This window comes from Protopterus annectens, chromosome 7.part0 (genome assembly GCF_019279795.1).
Source record: "Protopterus annectens isolate FY-2018-M chromosome 7.part0, PAN1.0, whole genome shotgun sequence".
In the NCBI taxonomy this organism is placed as follows: domain Eukaryota; kingdom Metazoa; phylum Chordata; order Ceratodontiformes; family Protopteridae; genus Protopterus; species Protopterus annectens.
In genome coordinates this window covers 1567521893-1567539715 of record NC_056739.1, presented here as the reverse complement: position 1 = coordinate 1567539715, position 17823 = coordinate 1567521893, and the positions used below count along the sequence as shown (strand labels likewise).

General features: G+C 39.4%; 1 protein-coding gene across 3 annotated transcripts in view; it reads right to left on the bottom strand.

Moving 5' to 3' along the window:
• The window catches only part of FBXW12 (F-box and WD repeat domain containing 12), a 1108462-nt gene that overhangs the window by 468606 nt on the left and 622033 nt on the right, over nt 1-17823 (bottom strand). For all 3 annotated transcript variants that reach the window (XM_044078114.1, XM_044078116.1, XM_044078115.1), the window contains one exon: nt 17124-17334. In XM_044078114.1, coding sequence (XP_043934049.1) covers nt 17124-17334 — 211 coding nt within the window. The remainder of the gene's footprint in view (nt 1-17123; nt 17335-17823) is intronic.

Sequence of the window (17823 nt, the reverse complement as noted above, 5' to 3'; positions counted from 1 at the left end):
TTGAAAAGCAAGTAGATCCCTTTTCAGCTTCCATAGAACATGTCCTAGATTTTTTAGCCACTCTGTTTAACACTGGAGCTTCTCCTTCTACCATCAAAATACGATTAGCTGCAATCTCTAATTTTTATAATGGCTTGAATGAAGGTTCTTTGGCCTTTCATAGACTTTGTAAATCATTCCTAAGAGGCACTCTCTTGTTAAAGCCTCCATTCAAAGATACAACCCCTCATTGGGACTTGAACCTAGTTCTTCTGGCAGTGATACATTCTCCCTTTGAACCCTCTGCAGAATGTGACCTGAAGTTTTTATCCTGGAAGACATTCTTTCTGGTAGCCATCACATCTGGCAGAAGGATTTCAGAGATCCAGACCTTAACATCTGAACCTTCTTACCTTATTTTCCACAAGGATAGAGTATCTTTGCAAACGAACCCCTCCTTTTTACCCAGAGTTGCATCAGAGACTAATATTAACCAGATGATTAATTTGCTAGTTTTATTCCCTAACCATTCTAACAAAGGAGAGTACACCTTGCATTTATTAGACATCCACAGATAGCTATGTTTCTATCTTCACAGAACAAAAAACATAAGACAATCTAATCGACTATGTGTTTCTTTCTCCAGTGCAAAGTTGGGCAAGGCAGTCAGCAAGATTACTCTCTCTAACTGGCTTAAAGACTGCATTTCATTCATTCATTTATGATAAGAATAATTTAATCTTGACTAAACCAGTCAAAGCACATTCTACAAGGTCTATAGCCACTTCAGCTGTCTTTCAATCCAGAGCTTTAATTGATGACATATGTGCAGCAGCTACTTGGGCTACTCCCCATGCCTTTATTACTCATTACAAAGGAGACAATCATCCTTTGGCTCAATGGTGCTCAGGAATATCCTCCTGACACTGCAAGACCAGCTATCTGGAATTTTGTAAATAATTATATGTAAGTTGTGAATGTCAGCACGATTCAGATGCTAGTGTTACAAATGTATGTTTTGTGTATATCAAACTGCTGGTACAGAAATGTGTGAAAAAGGTTTGTACAGTACTGAGCTTAAAATGTATCCATAGTATACTCTACTGGAAAATAACATAAATGTATATAAACTATTGTAATTGTGTAAATGTATATGTTTTAACAGTGGGAACTGACACATAGAAGGTTAACTTGCAAAACTTCAGTAAAATAGTTGAAATTAAATAGTTTTATAACTGTGCCATAAAAGAGAGGTTATCTTTCAGTTTCAGTGCAGTAAGGAGACAGGATGTTTAAAACTAGGGAGCCTTCTGCATTGTATTTTAAGTGTTTTATTGTTTTATGTCTTCCAGCAGTTGCAAACATCTGAAGGCTATGTATTTTCAAAGGGAGATGGTAAATGGTAGCTGTTTCTAGCAATGGTTGTTGAGCCTGGGAACTGAAGTCAGGTGACAAAAAGTGATGTCATGCTGCAAGTGTCCCAGCAGTGATATCTGATATTTAAGAACTCTCTGAGAGGGAGACTGTGGATTTTTTATTTTGTGTTTTGACCTGGCAGCATCCACTGGAAACATCCACTCACCACATTTGTCTCACCTTGCTGTAAGTTAACTAGGGTACAGTAAATTGTTTTAGATATAGTTAGGAATATAGTAAATCTTAGTTTAGATGTTTTCTGTATTTATTTGAGACTGTCCTGCAATGTTGTTTTAAATATTTCCTATGATTTTGAACTCTGAAGTTACTGTGATGATTTACTGATTATCTTCTTGTTCTTTTATTTATTATTAAATACATTTAAACCTATCTTTGTGGCTGATATTTGTAAGACATATTTAAGCTCTGAGAGTACTTGCATATTTAAATAGTACCACTGTGCAGGCCACTCTTAATAGCCTTGCTCTTGGTCAGACTACCATATGGATTAATAGTAACATTACACAGTAGAATTGGATACCCTTTGTTAAGGGCCTTAAAGTAGCTGATAAGGGGTTCTGGTGGCAGTGATAACTACCTTATAGTCTGGGCAGAAGGCAGAATAGCTAGTAATCTTGTGCCAGCCTTTCCCAGGTGTGTGTGTGTGTGTGTGTGTGTGTGTGTGTGTGTGTGTGTGTGTGTGTGTGTGTGTGTGTGTGTGTGTCTGTGTGTGTATGTGTGTGCAAAACATATCTCCAAGAGAGTTTGTGTCAGCTACTTGGGCAAGGACAGGAAGCAATGGCTGGACAGAGGGAGTGTTGGAGGATTTGGCTTGAAACCCAGGCTAGGGACTCAGCTCTACAGCTGTGCCAGTGGGGAGTCTTACTGGGGATCTGGAGAAAGAGGGAGAAACTAGCCCTGTGTGCTCTTAAGGGAAATTGCACTTTACTGTGTGTGTACTTGTCATCCTCCCAGTGTGTATGTTTCCCACTATTGCCAGTTGTGAGGATTAAGGCTCCTTGATTACTGGGCCAATGTTGGGGCATCACACCTTCCATGACTCAACCCGAGATTTTAGGTAGCTGGGGACTCTGTCCCATCTATCAAGGATGGAATGAAGATTGACAACATCAGATAAAGACGTTTTGTACTCGCTATAACATTCCATCTGTGTTCTCTATCTTCATTCATCCTTGACTCCTCCCCCACCATCACCTGACCTCAAACATTTTTGATGCAGTGGATCAAACTCACTTGAACTATTATATTCTCCAAGCACAGTAGATAAGGTTTTCACCTGGCATACTTTAAACATATCTGTATGTATATGTATATATGATTTATATGTTTCAATATCTTTTCTGCAAACTCAATCTGAGGTAACTGACAGAGAGGGATTCTGGGTAGAGGTGAAGCTTGAGAGTTTTTAGCTGGAGCAAGCTTTAGTAATGACTGAGTCAGTTCCGATATCGGAACCGAACCCATCTTTCAAGGATGAATGAAGATAGCCAACACAGATGGAACGCTATAGTTAGTACATAACTTTGTTTTTTCTAACTGACCCATACCAATTACTTTTAAGAATTCAAGAAAAAAACTCTGCGGTAAAACAAAGTTTAAAATATAACAAATTGTAATATAATAATACCAAAATGAAAAAAGTTATGGAAATATCCAAACCTTAAATGTAGAAAACACAAAAATGAGTGCGGCCAAGCATGAGTTTTAAACTCAGAGCTCCTGTAGCTTAAGAGGAATGTAGGTAAATACCTTAAATAAGAAAACTGTTCGCAGCTCCTTCAACTAATTAGCTGGATCTAATTCCTATTCAGTCAATGAATGCAAAAGGAATGTTTCCTGACTGCAGCCAACATTTTTTTAAGAAATTAAGATAAAAAAAACTGCAGTAAAACAAAGTTTAAAATACAGCTAACTGTAATATAATACCAAAATGAAAAAAAGTAATGGCAATATGTAAACCTTAAAAGTAGAACATACGAAAATCAATGCAGCCAAGCATGTGTTCTACACTATCAGCTCTTGTAGCTGAAGAGGAATGTAGGTGAACACCTTAAATAAGAAAACTGTTTCTTTGTTCATTGTATTAATTACATAGATCTAATTCCCATTCAATCAATGAATGTAAAGGGAATGGTTCCTAACTGACCTTAGCCAACAACCTTTAGGACTTTAAGAAAAAAATGAAGTAGAACAAAGTATAAAGTACAGCAAACTGTAATATAATATAACATAATAATATAATGTAATGTCAGTAGGGGTAGTATCATTCATTGATATCCTGTCACTGCCTATTTAAGTGGTACATTTTGAAATATTTTCTGCTTAAAACCTCAGCTTTGGCCGGCTAAGATCTAGCTGTATTCAACTGGACGTATAAGAGAATTTAAGTAACTTTTATCTGCAGTTTTTTCAAATAATACAGCATTTTAATTGATTTAATTGTGTTGCATTGAATATTAACTGAACTGGAAGTTTTGACTCTGTTTTTTTTCAGTTACTTCTCCACCCACCCTCCCTGTTTCTGTTTTGGTGTTAATCTTGGTGGCTTTGAAACTGCCTGCCCTTCTTGTAAATTTGTGTTTGGATACTCCTTCTGGGCCCATCTCATTTGCTCACTCAACTGAGTGCAGTGAGATCATATTCTGATTTCAGGCAGTCCTACTGTGTACAAAGAGAGCATATGGGAAAGAAAAAAAAAATTTTTTTAAGTGTTTCCTGCCTTTCCTGTAAGTGGTGTAGACTATTTGTAGGCTTCTGAGCCCCCAAGCCTTTCTGTGCTGGAGGGAAGCCTTCTAGCTTAATTCTGTTTCTTAGAACTAGCCAGTTTTTTAGTTTCAGCACTCAAATCTGTTTCTTTGAACTCAGCACTTGTTCAGAACTCGTTGTAAGCACTAAATAAGCTGCAAATTACTACAGCACTCAACTTTCCTCACTTGTCTAGAGGAAAGCAGTTTTTAGTACTTAATAAATAAGCACCTATCCAGGCATGTCTAAGGGTCAGCTCCCGGTGATTTCTCCTGTCTACCTGATAAATCTGGGCATCTTCGGGCAATGCAGCAATTGCCTCATGTACACAGACAACCCTCTCCTCCTACCACCCAACACTACAACCTGTGAGAGATGCACTTATATCGCCAAACTGGAAGCAAAGCTCTCTTCACCCAAGACTGGACTAGACAGTCAAGAGGAGAAGGTAAACACTTGCACCACATCACACTCATCACATAGTCCCTCAATACCTACACCACCAAAACACATACATAGAAACACAAAACACACACCTACATTTGCGGAGGCTCTCAATAAAAACCTGCCCAAGCATCACGGACCTCCAAAGCAGAAACGCAAGCAAACTCCACCCCCAACACAACCCAAATGACACATAGCCCACAAACTCAGTGTGCCACTCAACCATAGCCCATAAGGCATAACAACGTACCCAACACTCTAGTCATAGGTGATTCTATAGTCAGGCACACTGATGTTCCACTCACTGGGCTAAACAAGGAGAAAGTTACTGTCAGCTGCCTGTCAGGTGCCAGGATCCGCCACATAATGCATGCACTCAGGTCACTCCACAACAAGTACAAATATGACACTGTCATTGTCCATGTTGGTGTGAATGACCTGGACTACATGAAAAGAGACATGGAGGAGCTCTCCGATCTTGTAGCCCAGGCAGGTATGACCCTAGCCCTGAGTAGCATCCTGCCATCACCCAGAATGATGCCACAGTACAAGGATAAAATGACTGACTTCAACAATTGTATACGCTTCTGGTGTCATTCTAAGGGGATCCAGTATTTGTCTGCCTGGGACGACATGATCGACAGGCCATGATGCTTTGCCAGAGATGGCCTGCACCTGTCGCCCTTGGGATTCCGGATACTGGCTAAGGCTCTTGCCACCCCTATAGTGCCTTTTTTAGGCAAGGTTCAAATGACAAATTTGCCACCATAACAGGTAGAAGCAAGCAAAATCTGAGGGTAATGCTACTCCATGCTAGAAGTCTAAACCTCAAAATGCACTCACTCGAAGCACTCCTTAAAATGGAGAACATCAACATCTGCAGTGACAGAGGCCTGGTTTAAAGCTCCAGAGAGCACCCTGCATTACCAGGCTATAATTCATACCACACCTTTCGGCCACCTAACCTGGAACGAAGCACTAAAGGTGGAGGCGTGTCCATATTCATTAAGGATATCCACATCTCCAGGCTTGTTCCACAGCATAAAGCATCCGAGATTATCCAAGTGTAACTAACTCTGGGCAAGACCGCAATCCAAATTGTAGCTTGCTACAGACCCCCCACCATGCCCCAGGATTCCCACTCCTCATTTCTTGATACACTGGAAAGTATTAGGTTACAACCCAACACCCTAATAATGGGTGATTTCAACTACCCCACCATTAACTGGGAAAACTACTCATGTACCAACTCTTTTGCTCAACGTTTTCTGGAATTCATAAATTCCAATGCCTTGGATCAACTTATTCACACCCCCACCAGGGGCAGCAATATCCTAGACCTGGTCATTACCAACATGGGCACACCAGAGGTCAATTTCTCGTTGGTCAGATCCGACCACAAGCTAATCACCCTAGACATCCACATCCCGCCCGCACCCCCAATTAGGGAAACCACTGTAAAAAACTTCTCCAAAGCCAACTTCACACTTCTTAAGACATAAGTGGCAAACTTCATGATACCCATGCAGACGGACAATAGAGGTACGACTGCTGAATCCTACACAAATGCATTTTATAAGTACTTACACGAGTGCATGGATCATGCTATCCCTAATAGAACCAAGATGCTATCCTCCAAAAAAGGAAGCCAATCTGGTGGTCCTCTGCCATAAACAAACTCTACAACAGTAGAAAGAAACTGTTGCAAAAAAGAGTAAAATCCCATGACTCGAGGAACTCCCTGGTCAACCTCAGTAAGAAGCTGAAATTCCTCATAAAATCCTCCAGAGCTAGTTACAAAAACAAAATTGCCACTGACTCTAAAGACAACCACAAAGCATTCTATAGCTATGTGAAGAATCTCAATGGCAACATTCAGATCTGCTCTGAGTTACAGCACAATGACACTAAATATACAGAACCAACTGATATTGCCAACATCCTGGTAGATAGGTTCAGTGCTAACTTTACCCCCCTCTCACCCCCTAAAGGGCACATCTCTATACCGGAAGAATACAAAGTTCCTGTAATCACGGCTGCACAGGTAAAAAACACACTCTCCAAAGCCAAGAACACAGCATCCATGGGACCTGACTATATCCCAGGCTGCGTTCTACACGAACTACAGAATTAACTGGCACCCAACCCAAGTACCATGTTCAATCATAGCCTCACCTCAGGCTTTGTGCCCACTGAATCGCGCACCACGACAGTTATCCCACTCCACAAAGGGGGAGCCATGACGGACCCCGGGAACTACCGCCTCATTAGCCTGACGAGCCTGGTCTGCAAGGTCATGGAATGTATCATCATGGAACTCATAAACAAAGACAGTGGTAATCTCCAAACTCTGGACCCTACCCAGTTTGGATTTGTAAAAGGCAGATCATGTCTCCTAAACCTGACTGACTTCTTTGAAGCAGTCACCAAAGCCATAGATGAGGGTAACATGGTTCACACAGCTTATCTAGATCTCGCCAAGGCTTTCGGCACCATCCCGACTCTGGAATTACAGATAAGCTCACTAAACTACGTATAAATCCCTATGTCACAAGATGGGTTGCCAACTGGCTCACAGACAGAACCCACACTGTCAAAGTAGTGGACTCCAAATCTGACTTCAGACCAGTGACAAGTGGAGTACCACAGTGTTCAGTCCTGGGTCCTCTCCTGTTTGGTATCTACTTTTCTGAAGTACAGGCTAACACAGAAGGTCTTTGGCTAACAAAGTTTGCAGATTACTGCAAACTAGGAGCCATAATCGAAACTCCTAACGATGTGGACATACTACAAAAACAGCCTCACTGAGACCTGGTGTCAAAGCCATGGCCTGAAGCTCAATGCCAAAAAGTGTATTGTCATCCCCTATGGTAAAAACTCTGTACCCATGAACTACCACATAGCTGGTAGTCTACTTAATGCCAAAAATGTGATAAGAGACCTTGGGACACAGGTGGACAGTAGTCTCTCCTTTGATAATCTCATTGCCACAGTGGTCAGGAAATCCTTCTACGTGGCTCACCTCATCACAAAAGGTTTCTCATCCAGAAAAAAAGAGGTCATTGTTCCCCTCTACTCATCACTCATTAGACCCATTATAGAGTACAATGCCCCTTTTGGTATGTACCTCACAAGACATCTACAACAACTGGAAAGGCCACAGAAATACCTCACAAAGAGGATTACTGGCCTCAAACAGATGCCCTACGCAGACCGTCTCAAAAAACTCCAGCTTTACTCTGTCACATATTGCCTACTCAGAGGCGATCTCTGCCTAACATACAAAGCTATGTCAAACCCAGAGCTGTTGGACATGCTACACTTAAAGAAATCCCAATTCCTTAGAGCCACATGGCTCCAGGGATCTAAACTTTGTCATCACAATAAACAAAACATGCTGGAGGGATAGGTTCCTGACCCAGAGACTCCCCAGACTCTGGAATAGACTGCCCATACATGTCAAGCAGAGTGCCTCTTTGGCCCTCTTCAAAAGGAACCTTGATGATTGGATGGGAGAAAGGAAATTCACCCTGGGGATCACGTCAGTCACCCTGCTAGACAGAGGTCCAGGGAAGTAAATAGTGTGGGAAGAAATAGCCAGGAAATTGTTATGGCTAGGCTTGCATAGGCCCTAGAGCCGACAGCCTAGTACCAAACTATGAATCTAGGAACCTATAAAAAGAAGGAGCACCTCAGACCTGATTTCAGTCCAAAAAATGATTGACTTATGCCCCATTCCATTCTCCTCTCCTTCCCATCCAGGGAACTATATCAACTTTTCAAAGTATCTGTTTATCTTCCTCTTTGTAACCAGATGGAAGTGGATTCATGAGTACTAAAATTATTCAAAATGAGTATAGCGTGCAATGGGCATTTTTCCTCCAAACCTAGGAATTCCCCTGCACTCTTAAAATCAAGCTCATCTCTTTCCTCCAATAACTTCAAATATGTTGTTCCAAGGTGTGATATAATCTGTACCAGAGGATCAAAAACAAAAAAGAAAAGACTATTGCAACTAACACCCTCACTCATTCCCACTTCTTTTCTGCTGTCTGTTTGGGTCTCCTTCTGGTTGTTATTCCTTTAATTCATCTTTGTGCCAGCATGGGATTCCCTTATTCCCATCTTCCCCTAGCACATAACTATTTGCATTTGGACTCATGAATCCATTTTTGGTAAGACAATAAAGCTCTGAATTTTGGCACCTGTATGTCTGCTTTCATACTAGCCTAGTTTTGTGCCTCATCAGTTGTATGGCATACATGCAAGATGCCCAAAACCTTTAAATACCAGCTGGACATCCAGTCTTTGGTAGAGTATGTCCCATATAGCTTAGGCTACTGCAACAGTGATCTGTTTGAACATGTACTGTTACAGTAACTTTGATTACACAGCTTTACTAGACAGTGGATATGTAAACAGCTGCAGCAACATGATCTTTAATGTGCAGTCATGCCTGGGCTAGGCTCCACAGTTTTTCTGAAGACCTCAAGGTTTAAACATTAAATGTCCCCTTAGAAAAATATCTTCTTTTAGTAATATCCTCTGCTGAAGTTCTCAGAAGGTTACAGGAAACAGGCAAATTAATGCATGGAGTAAAACAACTTTTCCTTTCTCCTCTTCCAAGGTACCAGAGAAATTACCCTTCAAGCCTTAGTTCAGCTTTTTTGAAAATTTTCAAGCAAATTCAACAAAACTTCAATAAGCATCAATACAAAATGAAGTGACAAGGAGATTCAAAAAAGAAAGGGAGTGGATCTCTGGGTTTTTCTCAGCATAAGAAAAAAGAATAATTACATCTGGACTGCATTCCCTTACCCCACCCCAGCCATCCTCTCAAACTAGTGGGCAATCTGTCTCATTCCCTGCATCTCTGGAAAAAATAACAGATTCTTAGGCAATACAAATAATTCAGCAGGGCTACAAGTTACAGTGGGCATCCCTTCTTCTGCAATCTGAAGTCCCTCTTCCACCAAAAAATATTTTACTTCCCAGACATGTTATCACATGGTGTAGAAACTGTTCCCACTTCCTAACATGGAAAGGGTTTCTATTTAAGGATATTTCTTGTACTCAGGAAAGACAGCACATGGAGATCAGTCCTGGATCTGTCAATTCTGAATAATTTCCTCATTGTGACAAATTTTAAAATGTTAACCTTGCAGTCCTTCTTCCTTCTCCTACCACACAATGCTTACTTGGTCACTCTAAACCTCAAGAATGCATATCACCACAAACCTAATCACAATCATCACAGGACTGTACCTTCAATTTACATTTTTTTGCTATTAGGTTTGTCTACAACTCCAAGAGTATTCATGAAATGTCTTGCTCCAGCCATTGCATTTGGCAGACTTCAGGAAAATCACTTTTATTCCAACAATGATAACTACCTCAACTTAACAAATTCCTTCCAAAGAAATTCTAGTAGCCCTTCATTTTCCCTGAACCTACTCCAGAGTCTAGGTTTCAAGTTAAATCTGGAAAAAAATCAGATTCCATCTCACACGATAATTTTTCTAGGATTCTAGACGTATCTGGCATGACAGCTTACCTCCTCCCACAGAAAGTATCATTTCAGTAGTATCAATTCAAAGATCTTGCTTACCATATCAGTTATATAGCGAATAACTTCCTTAGGATTCTGGATTACATGGCTTCCATCATCATCATAGTTTCTTTAGCAAAACTTCGCATGAGGAAAATTCAGTGGCACCTAAAATCTGTCTGGTCCCAACACCAACATCCCCATTCTTTTCCATTTTCAGTTTTAGATGTCATAAAAAGGGAACTTCTGTAGTGGTCTAATCAATTCCACTGAAATCCAAGTCTCCTTATCCCTGCTCCCCAGTTCCAATTCAGTCTGTTACAACAGATGCCTCAGACTTTGCTTGGGGGTGGTTTCACAAGGAATCAAAGTCCAAGTTTTGTGGGAGCTCCATCTTTGGAAAAAAACCCACACAAACCTCAAGAAGAACATAGCACTGATAAGGGGAATCAGAGCACTCAAGCAGCTGTGGACTCCAAGACAACTACTGGTCATAACACATACTATCAAAGATATGTGGTACATAAACAAGTGGGTATGAGGTCCCACCTCTTGTACAGACTAGCTATGGTGGCCTGTGAACTGTTAAATCAGCACAGCATATTCCTGCAGGCAACCTATATCCTATTAGAGCACAATTTCAATTGCAGACTTACTGAGCAGATCCAGAACAGACCTTCACGAATGGTTGTTATGCCCAGAGATCTTCCAGGAAATAGTCTATCTGTGGGGAATTTCCCCCAGGTAGATCTGTTTGCTTCCATTCACAACAGTCAGGACACCTTGCTGAAATGCTGGAAAACAGATGCCTTTTCTTTCATTTGGATGGAAATGTTCCTTTATGTCTATCCCCCTTTCCTCTAATAACCACAGCCTTGCTAAAGATATAAAAGGACTCTCCAAAGATTCTCCTAATAACCCCCTTTGGCCCAGACAGCATTGGGTCCCCCTTCTCATGCACCTAACCAGTGGCAATTCCCAAAACCTTCCTCACAGAGTGGATCCATTCATACAAGACAAGGTATTTCCTTCATCAAACCCAACCTTCTGAATCTGCACCCGACTATTTGGATAATATGTTTTTGATATTATTTAGATACCTCTTTTCACAGGATTTGCAACAGGTATTAAAGAAGACTAGAAAACCTGTTACTAGAAAATCATATCTGGCAAAGTGGAAGAGATTTTCTAGTTAGTGCTGCAGTAGAAAACAGCATCTATTCCAAGCAGGAGCTCTTGTGGTTTTCCAGTAGCTCTGTGAATTGTTCAAATCAGGCCTGTCTTATACTTCTATCAAAATGAATCTCTTAGCCATTTCTGATTGTCTGCCATTTGATCCCATTGTTCTTCCTTGTTCCTGGTCAAGCAGTTGCTGAAAAGGGTTTTACATATCAATCCTATGAGGAAACAGGTGGTTCCAGCTTGGAATCTTAATTATTTATTAGAGAAGTTGCCTCTGTCTCCCTTTGAACATGTATACTGTGTTTTCCTACAGTTTTTAACTTGGAAGGAAGTTTTACTTACTGCTCTGACTTCAGCTAGACTAGTATATGAATTAGAAGCCCACTTTGTCCTCCCAACCCTTTCTGATTTTTAATAAGGCTAGGGTAAGTCTAAGAAGCAACCTTTTCTTCATGCCAGAGGTTGTTTCTTAATTTACAGTGAATCAGTCTATTCCCCCCACTATGTTCTAAGTATATCCTAAGAACAAAGGAGAAATAACTCTACACACCTTGGATGTCCACCAGTAACTTAGGCATTACCTAGACAGGACTAAAGACTTCAGAATTTCAGACCAAGTCTTTTGTTTCCTATGAAGGCAGGAAAAAAGGGCAGCCTGTTTCTAAGCAGAAATGTCTTCATCTGACTATTTGGTTCTGTTATCCTTGCCACAGAAAAAGCACCCACCTCATAAAAACAAAGCTCATTACAGCAAAGCTATGACAACTTCAGATCAAGGCTCAATACACCAGAGTTATGGATACTTCCAGTGACTTCTTCGCATAAGCACTAGTCATCAGTGAATATCTCCTATATCATTGATCAGAACCATAATTAGGTGGTGTGGCACTCAGAACTGCGCCCCTATCTGGTGCCCTCTCCTCAACTCAAAGTTGAAAAAAAAAAAAAAATCTGAATAATTATAAGACACTACTTGTTACAAATGTAACAAGGGATTGGCTACATTTTGATAACCACATACAGAGAGCTGAAGCCATAGTGCTTCAGCCCTGACTACACATGCCATTCTAACATTCAAAAAATGTGTGTAGAGGGGATATTTGTGCCTGTGCCTTTTTTTCCTGCCTTCATAGGAAATAAAAGAATTGGTCTGAAATTCTAAAGTCATATCCATATATACATACAGACACACACACACACACACACACACACACACACACACACACACACACACACACACACACACACACACACGTGTTTTGCCGAACACATTTTAGTTAATGCACAAAATACTGTCTAAAATCTATTGCAGCATAATTCACAGACTAGACAAAGCACCAAAACATGGAGCTATCCCACTACAGGACTTGTGTCAAAACCCATTTTGTAGTTTCAGTGATTTGTGATTATTTATATTATAAGTATTTACAAAAAAACTCATCTGGAAGTTACTGATATGTACATGTACTTTTATTTTACTACTATTATTATTATTATATAATGTATTAAACATAAAGAATTTGTTCAGATAAACATTTTTATGTACACTTATATAATTTATAGAATGAAAAAATATATAATGAAATATACACACACGCATATATACATGTGTGTGTGTGTGTGTGTGTGTGTGTGTGTGTGTGTGTGTGTATATATATATATATATATATATATATATATATATATATATATAGATATATATATATATATATATATATATATATGGGTCCACCTTGTAATTTCGAAATACTGAAATCATGAATTTCAGTATTTCGAAATCACAAAGCCGAAAACCCAACCACAACTCACAAATTAGAAAACACACAACCGCGAAATTCAAAATCCCGTAATTACGCTACACATATAGTACACACATAAACATACACAAAACTCCCTCCCACAATCAAACAAATTCATCTAAACTACATATAAGCAGGGGGGCAAGCCTCCTGTGCCCCCCATGTAGGGGGCTGCACCCCCCCCACACACACCCCCCGCACCCCCTTACTTATATATTCTAACTCTAAGATCGCACAAACAGAAACACAAATGAAACACACACACATCTTACAGTCCCTCAAACGCACACATAACTGTCACAACACACACTAAACCCCTAACCAACATACTTACACACACAAACTTACCAATATTAAACCCAAACATCCACATACCGTATCACCGGAAGCTCTGTGCTTCGGTATTTTGAAATTTGCGCTTCTGATGGTTTCGGAAATGTGAGTATGCGGCTTTGTAAGTTCGAAATACTGAAATTCGAGATTTCAGTATTTTGAATTTACAAATTGGACCCATACACACACACACACACACACACACACACACACACATATATATATATATATATATATATATATATATATATATATATGGGCGCCCTTCATATGAACGAAAGTTCATATGAACGAAACCTGGAAGATCGGGACCAGATGTTCGACACTGTAGAACATCGACACTGTAGAACATCGAAACCCCAGAACTGCGAAATTTAAAATCCCGATATTACGGGATTGTGTTTAGCGCTTCTGGTGTTCCGATGCCCGTAAGTATGTATGTGTAAGTATCTGTTTGAGGGGTAGTGGTGTGTGTAAATGTGTATTGTGAGTGTGGTGTGTGTTTGCTTGGGAATGTAATGTGTGGGTGTGAGTGCACCTTGTGCATCTGTTTGTGTGATGTCGGAGTTATGAGTGCGAAATTTAATTTCAGACATTATGGGACTGTGATCTAGCGGTGCTGGTATTGTGATGCAGGTAAGTATGAATGTGTAAGTGTGTGTTTGAGGGGTAGTGGTGTCTGTAAGTGTGTGTTGTGAGTGTGGTGTGTGTTTGTTTGGGAATGTAATCTGTGGGTGTGAGTGTGCCTTGTATGTCTGTTTGTGCGATCTCGGAGTTTGAATAATAAAGAAGGGGGGGGGTGTGGGGGACGCTTGCCCCCCTGCCTATACGATTTGTAGCATTGTGTGTTAGGTACTTTGGGGTTGTTGTGTGTGTATGTGTATGTGTGTGTTTGTGTTGGTGTTTCATGGTTTTGGTTTTTGTTGTTGTGAATGTTCGTTGTTGTGGGGTTTCATTGATGTGGTCTCATTTTGGGTTGTCGTTGTAATGAAGCAGATCCATATATATATATATATATATATATATATATATATATATATATATATATATATATATGTGTGTGTGTGTGTGTGCATACACATATATATATATATATATATATATATATATGTGTGTGTGTGTGTGTGTGTGTGTATGTGTATATACGTATATATATATATATATATATATATATATATATATATATATATATATAGGTCCTCTTCAAATTACCGAAACGCCAGTTCGCCGACACGTGGAAGAGGAACGCGAAAGGACCGACAACGCAGTTGACCGACATGCTGAAATCCCGACAGCTGGAAGACCGACAAGGAGAACGTGTAAGCGCGACTTGATAAGTATGCGCTAGTGAGGGATTTAGGATTAGGGAGCGGACAGGTAAGTGTGCAATAGTGAGGGATTTAGGGTTAGGGTGTGTGAAAGGTGAGTGTGCGGTAGTGTCGGAGTTAGGGTTTGGGTAATGTAAGTGTGTGTTAGTGACGGGTTTATGTTTTAGGGTGGGTTAAGTAAGTTAGGAATAGGGTGCAGGTAGGGTAAGTGTCTGGTACTGTCGGACCTTAGGGTTAGGGGTGGGTTAAGTGAGTTAGGGTTAGGGTGCAGGTAGGGTAAGTGTGTGGTAGTGTCGGACCTTAGGGTTAGGGGTGGGTTAAGTGAGTTAGGGTTAGGGTTCAGGTAGGGTAAGTGTACGGTAGTGTCGGATCTTAGGGTTAGGGGTGGGTTAAGTGAGTTAGGGTTAGGGTGCAGGTAGGGTAAGTGTGCGGTAGTGTCGGACCTTAGGGTTAGGGTTTGGGTTAGGGCTAGTGGATATGTAATGTAGTGTAATGTGTTGTTTACGTGTAGTGTGTCGGTGTAATGGTGTTCGGTGTTTTGCGTTGTCGGTTGTTTGGTGTCGGTGGTTTGTGTGTCGGCGAACTGGCGTGTCGGTGTTCTAAAGTAGACCCATATATATATATATATATATATATATATATATATATATTTTACATACATACATACATATATATATATATATATATATATATATATATATATATATCTACATACATACATATATATATATCAACACAAACCCAGTTTCACATATTACATATCAATCTATTATACGATTACAGGTTGGGCCATTAATAGCCGTTACCCTCAATGAGCTCAATTTTAGAGCAAATAGAGTACTTACAAAAAAGGACTTTGAAAGAGCTGGAAAACAGATATTTTTCTGAGACAGCTTTACCCTACCATCTCCACATACTATAAAAGATAACCTACACTCTCCAAATTTCTAATCTAACCCCAAATCACTGTATCTTGGGGAAAAATGAATTTCTGATATGACAGGTTTTTTTTTTTTTACCTCAGGAATACAGCTGCAATGTCAACACTGGAACATGAAGCCAATAATCTTGTATAGGAATGGAGCCAACAACTTTGTTATCTTTCATCATCAAAGGCAAATGTGTGCAAAGAGACTGGCAATTTGAAAATCTAGGAAAATACAGATTACTACAAAGCATCACATTTTAGTAGCTTTCATTACACATCTTCATGAACAAGCTCAGTGGTGCCATCCAGTGGGCTTATTGGTAGGTAATGCTGAAGTGCACCTATCTCTGTGTTTCCAAGAGGTGGGATAAACACAGTTGTTAGCTAGTCTGATGTCTGATTCAATGGATTAAAACCTGTTGATAATGTAATGGAAACACAACTTTATGTGAACTAGAAAAAAAAACACCAAAACATGGAGCTATCCCACTGTGGAACCCATGTCCAAACCCATTTTGTAGCTTCAGTGATGTCTGATTCAGTGGATTAATATTATAAGTGTTGATAAAAATGTAATTTGGGAATTGCTGATATAATCATACAAGTATGCATACTTTTATTTTACTATTATAATTATATAATACATTAAACATAAAACTATAAAACAAATTCATTGAGTTGGGGTGACATGCCCTAGGGCTATCCCCGAGAACCTCCACGTCCCACACTTTAGCAAACCATGCCCCCAAGGAGACACTGTGTCCTGTACGCACCCAACATCCCAGCATATAAAAAACAAGGTATTTCCCCAGCTTGTGTTAAGCAGCGATTATCTGCCTACAATAAAGACCAACTGATTCAAAGGAACTGAGTTTGTTTTCTTCAATTCAAGAATCGTTATTTTCATAATGCCTGCTAACTGAGCTAATATAGGGTTGATATTACAAGTCATCCCTTCTACCTGAAACATCAGAATCAACATAAGAAGAAGGAAAGTGACAGGTCCTACATAATAGTATTATAAAGGGACAGAAAGGGACAAGGTTTAAATTGTTAAATTGAATTTCCACTCATAACCCAGAAGCTGAAGATGCCAGCCTAACTAGTGATCGTCTTTATGAATAAAGAAAAAAGTTCAAGGACAGACATGTACTTAGAATATTACGCTAAGCCACTTAGTGCTTTGAATGTCTTAGACTGTCCAGAAAACATCTTGACTCAAAGTTCTTGTCACAGTCAGTGCTTGTTCTTAAGATTTAGTACAGCTTTGAAAACTAACTCTATGAAATAATATGCTGGCTTTTGCCAAAGAATCTATAAAACTGTGTTAAAAGTCAGTGTGTGTTTCCACTAAGAGCTTAAATGTTGTCATCTCTAAAAACGCTAAGTGAAAAACTTACCCATGATTTCCATTTTGTATTTGGATTTCTTAGATTTTATATCAAAAACAGTGATATTTTTAGGTTCTGTGTGGTTAACAGCATGAACCACAGCTATACGTGCTGCTTCTACAGGTAACCAACATGCTGATGAGCAGCCATGCACTGGGAGAACATCACATATGGTTGGCTCATCTTGGGAAGAATTAATCAAGGAATCTGTATAATATATCTGTAAAAAAAAAAAAGAAGTTGCATAGCTTATGTAAAGCAAAACAGAGCCCTAGTATCACATAAAACTAAATGCAGTTGTTATTCAAGTTATTACATGCCAAAGCATATGCAGTTATACCACTACAGCCATGTTTTTGTTTAATTAACAGGTACAAGATCAAAAGCCAAATATATTTTAAGCATAGTAATATTAATAACAATAATAATGATACCAAATATGTGAACATACAGTACGTATCCCTTCATTATTTTTATTAGTTTGATGATTGCAAGGTAGAATATATACAAATTTTAATCAAAAAGGCCCCTTGTTTTCAAGAACAATCCAAACATGAGTTCATTTTTTGAATCTGCACTATTATGGGCCAGTAAGTTTTAATTTTTTTTTTATATTTTAGTTAGAAATTATTTCAGTATTTTTTACTAAACATACTTTAAAATGGTACACTTTCTTTCAGTTGATACATACTAGATAAAATTAAGCTTA